Raw genomic sequence first — 14,242 nt, forward strand, 5'->3', positions numbered from 1 at the left:
GTATACATTTTAGGGTATGCTAACATATAGGACTAATAGGATCTTTGTCAGATAACATTCTTAAGTGACCAAAACAAAGTGTATATGCAATACCGAGCTATATCAGTTTGGTTTCTCTATGCTGATAAGGTATTTCTGAAAGCAGTACTCTGCTATCTGTATTTTAATGAACATAAACATCTTTTCTGATTTTTTAATTTTTATTTTTTTATATCTAGCTTCCACTGGCTACATTTTTGGTGTCAGGGTGCTGACAAAAAATCTTTACCTTGGTGGTTCAAAAAGTATTCCTAAAGCTTTTCCTATTCTAGTACAGTGGGTTAGATTCCAGTTTCCTACCTGCATCAGTGAGTGGATCCTAATGGATCCTAAATCACGCTTGATCCTAAATCATGCACAAACTGTGAACTGCGTAGCCTGTCCAGCTGATGTGCCTTAGTTCAGAAATCAGTTAGACAGTAGAATCATGACAGGAAAAAATCATGCAGTACTCAGGAAGGAAAGTATGACCTTAAGATTGGTATGAAATGCAGCACACAGTTTAATGCCTGGGTATTTGCATGTTTGTTTTCTACTTTTTTAGTGTAGCATCCTTGGAAATAACCTTAAAGACCTGGTGGATAAATACCAACATTATGAAGATGCCTCATCTGGACTTTTGTCAAGTCTCCAGGCTTCTGAAATAGCTGTGAACAAACAACTATCAGAGCCAATTGCAGTGGATCCCAAAAATCTCCAAAGACAACTAGAAGAAACCAAGGTGAAAAGCTTTGAAAAGCAAAAGTAATTTTGTCCTAAAAGGAACTCCTTTCTTTTTTTTTCTGAAAAATCAGATAATATAATATAATCGAAGTGGCTGCAGGCCAAATTCTTGCCTTGTATGTGGTCATAAAACTTTTATAGTTCTGAAATTCAGCTGTCCAGAGCATTACCTGAAAAGCACTAGGGTAAAAAAAAATGGGGGACCAAGATGCCATTAGCAGTCGTGGAAGTAAGATGTGGTTCATATCACTTAGCAAATGATAGGGTGAAGTCTGGAAAGTTTTTGAACTAAGAAGAGACTTAGTAATTACAGTTTGCTATCAGACTTGGGTTTGGGACTAAGTTTATGATAGAGAAGACCATTTGATGTTTGTTGTCTGTGACTCTTGCCTTTTTCTGTTCACATTTGTGTGTTACTACATTGTGAAAGGGGTCATACTGGATAAGCAGTGTGATGTGGCTAATCTGTTTGCCTGCTTCAGTTGTATCCAGAACTATATGCCCTGCAGAGAGTGAATATAACATAATTTGCACTGAACAGAAAAATAGTATTTTGTTTTTCTTCTTCTTCTTCTTTTTTTTTTTTTTTTTTTTTTTTTTTTTCCCCCATCCCACTGAGGGAGTAACAGCTTTATGTAAATCCTAGTAGAGGCAACACAGGTTATTGATGGATTTTGTGAAGGTAAAACTCCAGTTAGTAGTGTAAAATGTAGGTTTGCAGAAGCCCTTAGGAATGCAAGTATAAGGTGAGTTATATAAAGTTTCATGCAGTCTGTCGTCTTTTGGCTGACTTACATTTTCATAAACACAATAATCTATACATTAAAATGCAAGATCATTTATTTTTCAGTGAACAAGGCTATTGGTCAGGCATTTTCCTCACTGTTTTGTCTGTGCTACGTGGAGTATCAGTGCAGGTCTGGTATGTTTACTACTGACAAATGATAGTCAATGGCTCTTGGAAAGATGTTGTTGTAAGACAACAAAATTAAAAGTGTAAATTTTGAAATCCTAACAGTGGAACAATTTAGGTACACTTGTGTTTCCAAGAGCTAGAAGAGTAGGAGTAACACCAATTACAATTTGAAGCTTCATTTAAACTTTTTGTTCCTTATGCCAAAACGAATTATATCCTGTATAATGCCAATTTTCATTCAAATAGTACAAAAGGAGTAAGTACTGGGGTTCTTTTATGAAATGCCTACATGGTTTACTTGCTACACAAAAGAGCACTCAATGAATATGAACTGGGAAGAAGGGAGAGGGTACAACATGTCAAAAGATTCAAAGAAAGAGAAGAAACAGGAGGCTGAAGAAAGAAAGCCAATTAATGAAAGCAAAACAAAGAGTATTTTTGAAGAAGTCAGGTGTTGCAAGCTAAAGCTGTCCCTTGTAGCCAACACATGCAGTTGATAATCCAGCTAGACACAGACCTTGGCAGCATGGTGGGGTCTAATCTTTTTATGGGGATTAACTGTTCTTCAGAATATTTTTCAGTGCCTCTGGCATCAGTTTTCTTGCTTTCTGTCAGCATACAAGGTTTTGTGGTACATCTTTTTTTCTTTCCCTCCCCAAGTACTGTATGTTTCTCTAGTGTAAGGAAAATTCCTCCTCAGGTCTATCTGAGCTTTATTGTGTCAAGTGGGTCAGAAAGATGTACTATGTTCTGGCATACTGCTGTGCTCTGGATACCAGTGCTGAATGCACTGGCATGAATTCTTTGTCCTGGCAGGGCAGATAGGATTACCTTTTGAGTCATATGTTCATTGAGTTAGTGTATATCAAAATATAAATGAGAAGTACCTTTATTTTTGATTTGTATAAAGTTCAAGTGAATCAGAACAAAGATACATTATATACACTAGCAGAGAGGCCTGAAATAATTTAAAGACTGTTCACCCTTCTATACACTTCTATACACTGGAGAGAGAAAGCCACTTTCAGAAGTTGATTCAACCTTCCTGTCATTGTTGACTCTGGAGCAAGTCATAGCTGGGGTAGTCTCTAAACCTGTGTTACTTGGTTAGATAGACAAACCTAGGCAAAATTCAGTGACATTGGCTCCAGGATGTTCCTAAACTGTGAAGGCAGTCATCTTGTTTCAAGCTATTCCTCCTTACACTATGATACCAGCCTAATCCTTTGTCGACACAACTGATGGTGAATGTGGAACTATTGCTGATGACTGTGTGGTTTTCCCCCAAACTGTTCTTTGATGCTGATTTGAAAAATATGTTTAGTTTTCTTTTGGATAGTATATGAGTCTGTACAAGTGGTCTTTAAAAACGATTAATCAAAAAATGCATTTTGAAGTTACATGCAAGAAATCAGCTGAGTGAGAGAAGTATTGTAAAACAGAAGATAAAAATCATGGTGAATAATCTAAAACAAGGGCCAGAAGGTCAAGAGCAGTCATAGCCACTGGTGTAGATTTTTCTTAAGTATTTCTTAACTCAGCAAATTGAACTGGTTTATTCCCAGCACTAATTTTAGGTTGTATGCCACATCTCAAGGCTTGCATACGTAACCATTAGCTGTGTTGAAAAGTATAACTGAAAATTGTGGAATTTTACAGGTTCTTCAGGGACAAGTGTCTAACCACCAAATTGCTGTAGAAAAACTGAAAAAAGCTGCTGAAGTGTTACTGGATACAAGGGGAGAGTTGACACCAGACAAAGAAGAGATTCAGAAAACACTGGGTAAAATGTTTACTTTTATTAATACCTCTTTTTATCACTTGTGTCTGCATGCAGATACTGGAAGAGACAGAATACAGAGTTTCCACATTCTTGTGTCACTGTTCAAGTCCATGTTTTGCTGAGTCATAAGCTATTACAACACAATAACTTCACTGTTGGTCTGTCTCCTACATTGATTTTTCCATATGCTTTTCGCTTAAAAGCTGTCATTTTATTTTTGACTTTTTTTTTTTTTTTTTTTCCAGGTATGGGGATCATATTTAATTCCTATTTTACAAATGAACATGCCAAAGAGAGGTAGAGATTTGCTAAGGATCATAAATTCTCCAGTGGGAAGGAGCATGTTCAGGTTTAAGGAACATGACTCCAACTATCTGTTTCCAAGCAATTATTTGAAGTTTGATTAGCCAAGGAATTATTTCCTTCTGACTTCAAGAAAGTGTATGCAATGAGGTTGACCTTGGATGACTGTCAGTTGCCCACCCAGCTGCTCTCTCAATCCCCTTGCCCAACAGAATGGGGCTAGAAAATAAGATGGCAAAGCCTATGGGTCAAGATAAAGACAGGGAGATCACTTACCAATTACTGTCATGGGAAAAACAGACTTGATTTGGGGAAAATGAAATTTAATTTATTCCCAGATAAAATAGGTTTCAATAGTAAGAAACAGAGACAAGTTAGAGTAACACCTTCCTCCCACCCCACTCATTTTTCCAGGCTCACCATCACTACCTTGTTCCCAACTACTTGCACCTCCTCCCTGCCAAACAGTGCAGGGCAGATGGGGAATGGGTGGTTGTTGTCAGTCCATAATGGTTCCTCTCTGCTACTGCTTCTTCCTCGCACTTTTCTTCTACTCCAGTATGGGCTGAAATCTTTCAAGATAATCTTGGTCCAGTGTGGGCTCTCTACAGGCTGCAGTTCCTTCAGGAAATATCCACCTCCTCCAGCATGGGGTCCTCCATGTGCTGCAGTGTGGTTATCTGCTCCAGCATGATACTCCATGGGCTTCAGGGAAATCTCTGCTCCAGTACTTCGAGCACCTCTTCCTCACCTTTCTTGTCTGACCTTGATGTCTACAGGGCTGTTTGTCACACTTTCTTTTCACTCACTTCTCTATCCCAAGCAGCATTTTCCCCTTTCTTAAATACATTTTCCCAGAGGCACCACCAGCCTGGCTGAGCAGCTCAGCTGCACCCTGTGGTGGGTCAGTTGGAGCTGGCTGGAACCATTGTGTCTTCCATGGAGCAGCCCCGGCTTCTCCTCACAGAGGCCCAAAACCTTTCCACTACCAAAACCTTACCACCTACATTCAGTAGTCTTTCCTGTCAGTTGTGAGAAGTATCACAGCATGACATTCATCACAGTCTGAAGTTTGAAGACTCTCTATGTGTATCACACAGCTGTCTCTTACTGGAATTCCATAAGGACCTTGCAGAGCATCAAAATAAAACCACTGTGGGCTTGCCTCTTAGGAGATGGTGATGAAGCTCCATGGGAGGTACATGGAACTCGTAACTTTCAGAAGCTTATCCTGAAAGTGTTGGATGTCTCATAAAGAACCATGTGGAAGAACCTTTCAGCTCTAACAATAACATAAGAGACATAATTGTAGAAGAGCTGTCTTAATATTCTGCTATTTTATTTCTTGGGAACAGTCAACAGCTGTCATAAGCTGGAGCTGCATGGGAACCAACTTCTAAAAGCCAGGCAGTACAGCTGTAAGCTGCTCCCTCATTTCCCTTGTCCTGTGGCCTTCTTTGCTCTATTTGAAGAGTCTGATCTTTGCTTGTGTGTTTTTACTGAACAAAACTGATGCTTTTGCTTCATTCTGATATAGGCAAATTTTGACTCATCTGGTAAGAACTGGTAAAATGAGTTAAAAGCTTAGTTTGGCTAAAGGAAAAAAATGAAATGTATTTTCTCTTTATCAGATGATATTGTGGAGAGGTATGATAATTTATCGAAGTCTGTAAATGAGAGGAATGAGAAGCTCCAGATAACTCTGACACGATCCCTAAGCGTGCAGGATGGTTTGGATGAAATGATGGATTGGATGGAAGGAGTTGAAAAGAGTCTTGAAGAACAAGATCAAGTGCCTTTGAATTCTGCTGCAATTCAGGATATTATTAGTAAAAGCATTGTAAGTAGTGTTCTCTGAAAGAAGAAGCATTTGTTTGATAATTCAGATTTCAAGAAAGAATTAAAATCTTAGTTTGGCACCTTTAATGGATTCAAAATACTTAATAAAGAGGACTGTTGCATGAAGTGAAACTGCACGTAAGGATTTTTGTAGCTGAAATAGATAGATCTACGCTGATTGTCTGGCTGTACTGATTTGTTGCTTCATATGGTAGACTAGTTTTACTTCTTAAAATTTAGTTATAAGCAATACAGGGTAGTTCTTGCTTGTTTCAGATGCTAGAACAAGACATTGCGGGCCGCCAAAGCAGTATAAACACTATGAATGAAAAAGTGAAGAAGTTCACGGAAACAGCAGATCCATCCACTGCATCCACACTGCAGGCTAAAATGAGTGAACTTGCAGGACGGTTTTCTGAAGCAAGTAACAAGCATAAAGAGAAGCTTATGAAAATGGAGGAGTTGAAGGCTAAAGTGGAGTTATTTGAAGGTCTGTCAGAAAAACTTCGGTCATTTCTAGATGAGAAAAACCAGTCACTCAGTGAGACAGAGGCACCAAGGAAGGATGTTAGTGAAGTATCTCAATATATGCAGGTAATGTACCATTGCATTTGTATATATTGTGCATTTCTTTAATTGTTTAGACTATTCTAGTCTAAACTATTGAAGTGATTGAACAATAAAGAAGGCATGCTTGTGTCCCAACTTTGATTGGTTAGATAAAATAAAGAATTTAATTTTGAACAAGTGATTGTAAAGTCTAATATGAAGAATGTAATCCTATTTTGCAGGAAGCTAGTGTAGAATTGGCACAACATAAGAAGGATCTGGAAGTTTTGCAGCAGCTTCTTGAAGAACTTTCATTCCATGCTCTTCCTGGCGATAAAGCATTGGTATTAGAAAAAGTAAATGCTTTGTCAAAGAAATTCAGAGAGGTAGAGGAGACTGTAAAGGAAAAGTAAGTCAAATAATTAAAGTGTTTCCGCTTTGGCTAATGTGAATGTTGTGATGAGTGCTGTCCTTTTACATGCAGTCTCAAGAGATTGCAGTTAACCACAGAGTGGAGAGGTTTGTTCATTTAAACAAAATGTTTCTACTTGGAAATGCCTCCATGCTCAGTCTGTCTGGTTCAAGAGCTCTAATGTGGGCTGTAAAGACAAGTGACTTCTCAAATTTCGCGACATTCACAGGAGTCATGTCAGTTCTAAGAAAACCCTACTTCTCCCTTTTTCTGATAGAACATAAATTGCTGCTTGTGCAAATTGCTTTAGAGTACCATTTGGAGTCAGGCTGCAAAGGAAAACTGGAGAAATTATTAGAGCTTCTGTATAAGATACCTGTACAGCAAGACTAGATTTTTCACATTCTGCTTTTGTGGCTCTTTGAATTTAGGATTAGCAGTATCAGATTGATAATATCTGTTGGTTTAATTACCAGAAGGAATACTGACATTCCTTTAATTGTCTTTAATTGTCTAGAGAACAGGATGTATCATCTTGTCAGAAACAAATGGATACTTTTGAGCTTCTTGTAGACTCATTAAAGAAATGGATAAAAGAGACAACAGAAAGAATTCCAGCAGCACAGCCCTCTCTGAATACAGAGGAGTTAAAGAAACCTTTGGAAGATACATTGGTAAGACATTGTAGAGGAGAAGTGAAATTTGGCTGAAGGAAATAGGGCATCTAATAGTAACATAGAAGTACAGACTTAAGGTGTAAACAGCCACAGTAATTGGGATTAGGGAGTTTGCAGCCTGTGTTTACATTCCTATTTCCTTTGCATGTTTGGATATACTGCAGGGATTCCCAGGTAGCAAGGTTGTTCCTTTCCCTACACTAAATCTTTTAAGTCAAATCAGTTTTGTAATGAACAAATGACTGTCTGTCTTAACCAGAATTTAAAAGATGAATGGACATTAAAAGCACCTGAACTGCAGGAAATGAATAGCAGAGGAACATTGTTATGTAATCTGATTACTGCTGTGACTTCTCCTGCCAAACTGAGAGCAGTTGCAAAATCAGGTACGCATTTGTGTAAACAGGTAAGCCTAACATTTCAGGATTTTTTTAAATCTTTAAAACAAAAATTAAAATATTTCACCCTTGGATTAATTTTCTGAATATTATGGCTTGTGAGAAGACAGCCATGTCTGTTCTCACCTTTGTTTGCTGTGACTCTCATTTAAACTAACTGATGTAGTAATTCAGTACACATTCTGATTCCTTTGCACTGCCAAAATAGCATAAAAGTGCTTTGATGTAAATGATTAACAGGTCCTAAAGCTGTTACTTCAGTATGTAATTCCCAGATAATGAACAAAATGAACAGTATCACAGTTGCCTTCACCTCACCCCACAAAGCTTCTGATTATGAGAAACTGACTTATTCTGATTGGTGTTCAGTGCTTCACATATCCACAAAATCTGCAAGTAGGACTACTCCAAACCCTGCTTTTGCAAACACTGATGTAGCTGCACACCTGTGCTGCCACTGAGATACCCCTTTAATGGCCACAAGGCTATTCTGTGTGATGCTAGGCAAACAGACAAAGATCTGCAGAGTCATGGAGTTTTTATTAGAAGGGTGATGAGGACATGGTTTATCTAAAATGAGCATAGGCGAATCTACTCATCCTGATATGATAGCATAATTAATGCTAGTCAATATTTTAGTTGAAACAACAGCACAGAAGGGATTCAGCTCCATATCCCAGCATTACTTTCCTAGGCCAAAATGTGCTTCCAGTCTGGAGCTTCAGCTAAATCCTTTTTACTGGTAATCTGATTTTAAAGGCAGAAAATCTATTTCCGTGGTTTTCTGTACTCTAGTGTATAAATGTTAATTTGTTTTACAGAAACCAGTAATTCTACTAAGTATCATTCAAGCCATAGTTCAAGGCATGTGTTACTTAGGGTGTTTTAATGGCCATAAGCACATTTTCAGTCAATTCATGAACTGACTAGGTCTGGAAATAAATTCAAGTGGTTTGGCTTTCATTGGTCATATGCAAACGACTGGGAGGATGGGGACTGCCAGAGGATACCTTTTTGGCAAGAGTAGAACACTTTCTTTCTCACATCTCTTTGTAGTAGCTGTTTCTGGTTACATTCTTGTTTGAATTTTAAATAAAAATCTTTCAAAGAACATTTTGGAACCTTATATGGGATATTTGGGCTCTTTTCTCTACTCCTATGCATCCAGATAGAAAAATAATTTAATAACTAGAATATAAGAGTAGATGTAATCCTCCAGACTATTCACCCTTCTAGACAAGAGCTGTACTGTGTATCACTTAATCACAGTTATAAATACTAGAGGCTAGCTAATAGAGCATGAAGATTTACAAGGCTCTGGCTGGGGCCTGTGGCTTCTCTTATTGGGTTTGTTTTTTCTTGCCATCCTCCAGCTGCCGCTAATGTGGTCCTCACTGTCCAGCTGGTACTGTGGGGTAGATGGCAACTGTTAATCTTTCACTGTTAATTGCTCATATGGGAATACATGTGTGCAGGAGAGTGGGAAGTGATTCTCCTTACAGTTCTCTATGGCTTGACCATGTATCCCAGCTCTTTACAAAGTTCATGTAGTTCTGGTTCCAGAGGCTTTGGATTTTTGTTTAATTAGTAGGGCTGCCCAGGTGAGCAACTGGCTCTGAGTGACAGTAAGGACTTCATGTATAACAGTAAGGACTCCATATTGCAATCCCTGTCATGAAGCATATGCTCAAATCTTGCTCATGACAAGACAGGGAAGGATTTGTCCGCCTGGTATCAAGAGCTTTTTGTGCTCTTGAGGTACAGTGCTGCTAAACCATAGTCTTTCCAAACTAAATGGCTCTCTTAAGATCTAGTTGAACCATTAACCTAACACTGCCATGTCCACCACTAAACCATGTCCCTAAGTGCCATGTCTATATGTCTTTTAAATACTTTAAGGGATGGTGACTCAACCACTTCCCTGGTGGGTAAAGGTGTCCTGAGTAAGCAGGGCCATTCGTTGTGTCTGCAATGACCACTCTGGGCTTCTCTGCTGTTTAATGTTTTGTGCTCTCCTCAGAGTCTCAGCGTTTGCCAGCTAGCCCTCTCCCAGGCCATACCCAGACATGGCTGGGTAAAACCATATTCTCAGTAGGCAGAAGAAAACAGGTTCCTTTTGAGGAGAATAAGGAAGTGATGTTAGCTGTATGGATGGGAGTAGGCCTCACAGCAAGGGCACAGACCTTTGTCCACTATAGTGATTATTCAGCATAGTATTGTGAGCAGTAGGACTGCTTATGCATCGTGCATATGTGCATACTTATATGTGCATTCATGTGCACACCTACCTGCTGTGCATATGCTGTGCATCTGTGGTACCACTTATGGTACTGGCTGGCTGGAATATCTTGAGCCATAAAACAACCTTAAAATATTTAAAGTTTAAATAAAATATTTTCTTTTGCAAGGTTAGCTTTCAGATATTTCTTTAATGTTCTAATGAGAGCTGTGTATCATGCTGTTTTGAAGAGGAAATGCAGTGTTGGGTTTTTCATGGGAAAAGGCCCAGATAAGCATGGGACTTCATCTCTCTTGATCCACAGGTGGCACAATGTTAAATGGTGAAGGAGGAGCTCCAGGAACTCAGTATTTCCTGAAAAATAAAGGTCAGTAGAAATGTCAGGATGTGATAAAGAAATGTACTTGCCAATTATTGTTAGATATGTAAGTATTTTTTAAATGTTGTACATAAATCTGCTTGTAGCAGTCACTACTAGGCTGAAATTTTACATCACCATCACATAAGGCAACTATATTGACTAGGATATGATACTTAGATTAATTGTAAAAATACCTACCTTCAGTATTTTCTTTGAAAACAGATCAAATCTGGCTGTGTTTTCTGAATCAGTATGTACTTTCATAAATATATACAGGGATAGCTATTTTAACATAACACATGACTTGAGAATATTCTAATACATATGTGTGTGGTTTGAAGCTTTTTACCACCCACCAGTGATCACCACATATACACAAACATATGTATACATACACCCATTTTACATACATTTGTATCACTGTATGTGACCAACCCCCTTACAGAAACAAAGGAACTTACATAGGCACTTAATATGTGCTTATGGATAGCCACGTACCGTGTCCCAAGTCTGCAGTGTTCGTTCTCCTAAACTATAGTCTACTTAGTACACAGTCTGCCTGCTGTGCTCTTTCAGTGATAAAACACATTTATAATGGTACATAGATGTGAGCAAAATATTATTGCAGTAATGCTAGGCTGTCGTGTAACTAACTGAACTGTAGTCCAGTATGTTCAACTTTTTGTCATGGAATTGTTGCTTAAAATACTAGAGTAACAATGGGTTGAAAGATTGAAAGGTATTTGTGTCACTGTGTGTATTAGTGACTTCTGTGAAATTAGAAGCTCTTGCAAATAGGAACTTACATTAGGTCATTTGGATGTAGTGTTACCACACTTAGAGTGAACTGGAAATAACCCTAACTCATTCAGTGACTTCTTATTTGGGGTCCTAATAGCTGCTGTAACTCCGAGTACTGTTTAGAAGTTCTTGAAATCTAAGTATTGCTTGAAGGACTTGTAACCCCTAACAGACCCTATGCATCTCTTCTTTTACAGAACTGACAACTGTTCAACAAGCCATGTCTGATGTAAATCACAGCTATGAAGATTTAGGAGTTTTATTGAAGGAAAAGATTTCAGAACTAGAAAGTATGCTTTCAAAAATGCAAAATATTCAGGAAGAATCAACCTCGATGATGCAGTGGTTGCAAAAAATGGACAAAACTGCATCAGATTGGGAAGCTGCTCCCACTGATAGTGAAGCAGTTAAAGCCCAAGTTGAGCAACATAAGGTACTTTGTGCCTTCAAGAAAATATTCTTTCTTACAGTTACTGGGCGAATTCTATTTGAAAAACTGATATCTCAGCCTAGCTTAATGTTGCAGAGAGTATTTAAATGATCCTAGTAAGCATGCCAGTCAGTCTTAGAGCAAATCTGGCAAACTGTGTTAGTGGAATAAAAGGAGCACTGTGTCAGAGAGAAGGAGTTGTGCAGGTCAGAAAATAGTAATTTTTGGTGGCCAGTTTAAATAGGTGGGGCTGTATTGATTATGCAATAAACTTTTTTGACCTCCTTAGTGGTTTTGAGATACTTAGTGGATTGCTTGTAAGTTCTGAAGGGCTGTATCTATCCAAAAGCTGTTTCTGCAGCTGCTGGTTCACTGACACTCCACAGACATCCTGTTCTCTGCAGCTGCAGTGGCTTACGTCTGTTCCAAGGCAGCGTTTCTCTACAGCAGCCATGTCATGCTCGTTAAGCTATATAGCTGCACAACAGCCTCCTCCCCAATTTTTGATTGCTATGAATGTCCTGGGTTGAGTGAATGGTGGGGTTTTTTTGGTGGCAGGAGAGGGGGCTATAGGGGCGGCCCCCTGTGAGGCTGGGGGAAAGGCAGGATCGTGGGTTTAAAAATTGCAGAAGAGAAGGGCGGGAGAGTGGCTGCATGGTGGTTGGCTGCCAACCAGGCTCAAACCACGACAATGAGAAAACCACTGAATCAGCAATAAGCTTCTATCCTGTTTCAGCATTGGAGATGTATGCTTCTCTGGCAATGAAGGGACAGTATTTACACACGTAAAGGTTCATCTATAAAGGGAAATGTAATGGATAGGGAAAATTCTTTCCCTGCCTGTGATTGTAGATAAACAGGGACAGAATTTGATACAACTGAGGTTCTTCTTTTCTATTTGGCAGGTCACCCTTAAAAATTAACTTGAACAGCTACCGACTTTCCTCAGACTCAGATAACATTCAGTCCTAGAACTCAGACTAAATGTGGAAGAAAACTAGCTCCTTATTTTTTAACAGAGAATGTGCAAAGCTAACATGACCATCTCACCCCTGATGTAGTACTAGAAGAGTATTCACAGATAGCTGGAAAAGTGAGCAAGTGCTCAGGCAAGAGTCATCCTCATGCAGTTGGACCTTTCACTAAAAGTTCTAAAACAAGCAGTTTGTTCGATGTTTATTTTAGTGGATTTTGGACAATTAAAATGCAGCTCCATGGGGCAAGCTTTTTTACTTAAGAATACTCATATAAAAGCCGTTTGCCAGGCATAGAAGGACTTTTCACTTCTGTCTGCAAGAACAGCCTGAACTAGGAATTGCTGGGGCATGTCGGTCTCCTGCTAGGTCTACCTTTTAAGCTGTGGTGCTCTTTAGACTATAGTTCTAGATGATCTATAAGCAGTCTGTCTGTAATAGCAGGGCTTCCATTGAGGTAAATGAGGCCACACCACAATCCTCTCTGTTGGTGCTAGCAGGGTTATTTCTGCTGTGAACTCCACTGTGCATTAGTCAGTTTGCCTTCTGTACAAGAACAGGCTCCAAGTACATGTGATTATGATGGGACCTAGTCGATCTTATTTATCTGAATTTTTCTAGTCCTGTCACTTGTTCAAATCAAACAATAATTATTCTTATTATTAATACAGTTTAAATCTGTCAGGTTCTCTCTTCCAAAAAAAAAAATGACCAGCAACATCTGCCATTATAAAGTCTTTTGAGATTCATAACAGAAAAGTAGTATATGTGTTAGATATTTATTGTTTATCTTCATGCTTGGCATCTCAGTATTATGGACTTTACCATTCTTCTTTAGTCTCTTATTTATTTATTTTATCACTTGAATTTGCAGGTTTTTGAAACTGAATTAAAGCAAAGTGCGAATAAAGTGCAGGAACTAAAGGACAAAGTGACAGAGCTGTTGGAGAAGAACCCTGACTCTCCTGAGGCACCCAAGTGGAGACAGATGTTGGATAAAATAGGTACTTTAGTAAAGCTGTTTTATAGCTCAGACTGATTTGGAAGTTGTTTTATTATGAATTTTTTAATGTATTACAAATCACTAGTATTTTTAATATCTTGCTCCCTTCTAACCCTTGAATTCTGTGGAAATAAGTCCCTTTACAAGATTATAGATATGGAGTAATTCCACTGATGTCCATGGGCTTAGAATTTATATCAGTGAAATTGAGAGAGGCTATAGTTTGACTCCCTGTTTGAGAGGGCTTTATCTTTTTCAAACAGTGTGCAGCTGAAACCTGACTGGTCAGTTACTGCTTCAGATACATATGTTGTTGTTTTTACAAAATATAACAAATTAAGTTAATTTCATGCAAAGAACAGTTTGAGTTGTTGGTAATGCTCTTCTGCATGCTTTCTTCCCATGCACTAGTGGCTTTTGTCATTTTGTGGTTTAGGTGGCTTTTTGCCATTTTCTAAAGCTGAATCCATAAATTTTGCCAAAGAAATGGGAAATGACATGTTTGGACAATAGATTTTGAGATTCTGGAGTGCATAATTGTCATCAGCTTTTAAAAATTCATCTTGGGTTTGTTATAATTTAAATAAATCATAGGTCAATCTTGTTTTGTACTGATAGGCATTTCTATAGCTACACCAACAGTAATTTTAAAGCTGACATTTTTTCCAATCTGTCCTGTTTGTAAGTGAAACTCTGAAAAGTTTAAGTATCAGGTAAGGTCTACAACAGAACTTGAGTGGTGTTGAAAGGGAATTAATACAGAATCACCATAGGTCAAAGACAGTGAAGTGGCAA

At 38.5% G+C, this 14,242-nt stretch overlaps 1 protein-coding gene across 1 annotated transcript in view; it reads left to right on the forward strand.

Annotated features, from left to right (window-relative positions):
• DST (dystonin) overlaps window positions 1–14,242 on the forward strand; it is a 308,093-nt gene that overhangs the window by 210,781 nt on the left and 83,070 nt on the right. The window contains 10 exon segments of the mRNA XM_042803120.1: window positions 584–760; window positions 3,338–3,461; window positions 5,396–5,604; window positions 5,880–6,197; window positions 6,395–6,561; window positions 7,082–7,238; window positions 7,501–7,627; window positions 10,183–10,245; window positions 11,238–11,473; window positions 13,319–13,448. Of these exon segments, the coding sequence (XP_042659054.1) occupies window positions 584–760; window positions 3,338–3,461; window positions 5,396–5,604; window positions 5,880–6,197; window positions 6,395–6,561; window positions 7,082–7,238; window positions 7,501–7,627; window positions 10,183–10,245; window positions 11,238–11,473; window positions 13,319–13,448 (1,708 nt within the window).

Source organism: Tyto alba, unplaced genomic scaffold (assembly GCF_018691265.1).
Source record: "Tyto alba isolate M040663 unplaced genomic scaffold, T.alba_DEE_v4.0 Super-Scaffold_40, whole genome shotgun sequence".
NCBI classification, from domain to species: domain Eukaryota; kingdom Metazoa; phylum Chordata; class Aves; order Strigiformes; family Tytonidae; genus Tyto; species Tyto alba.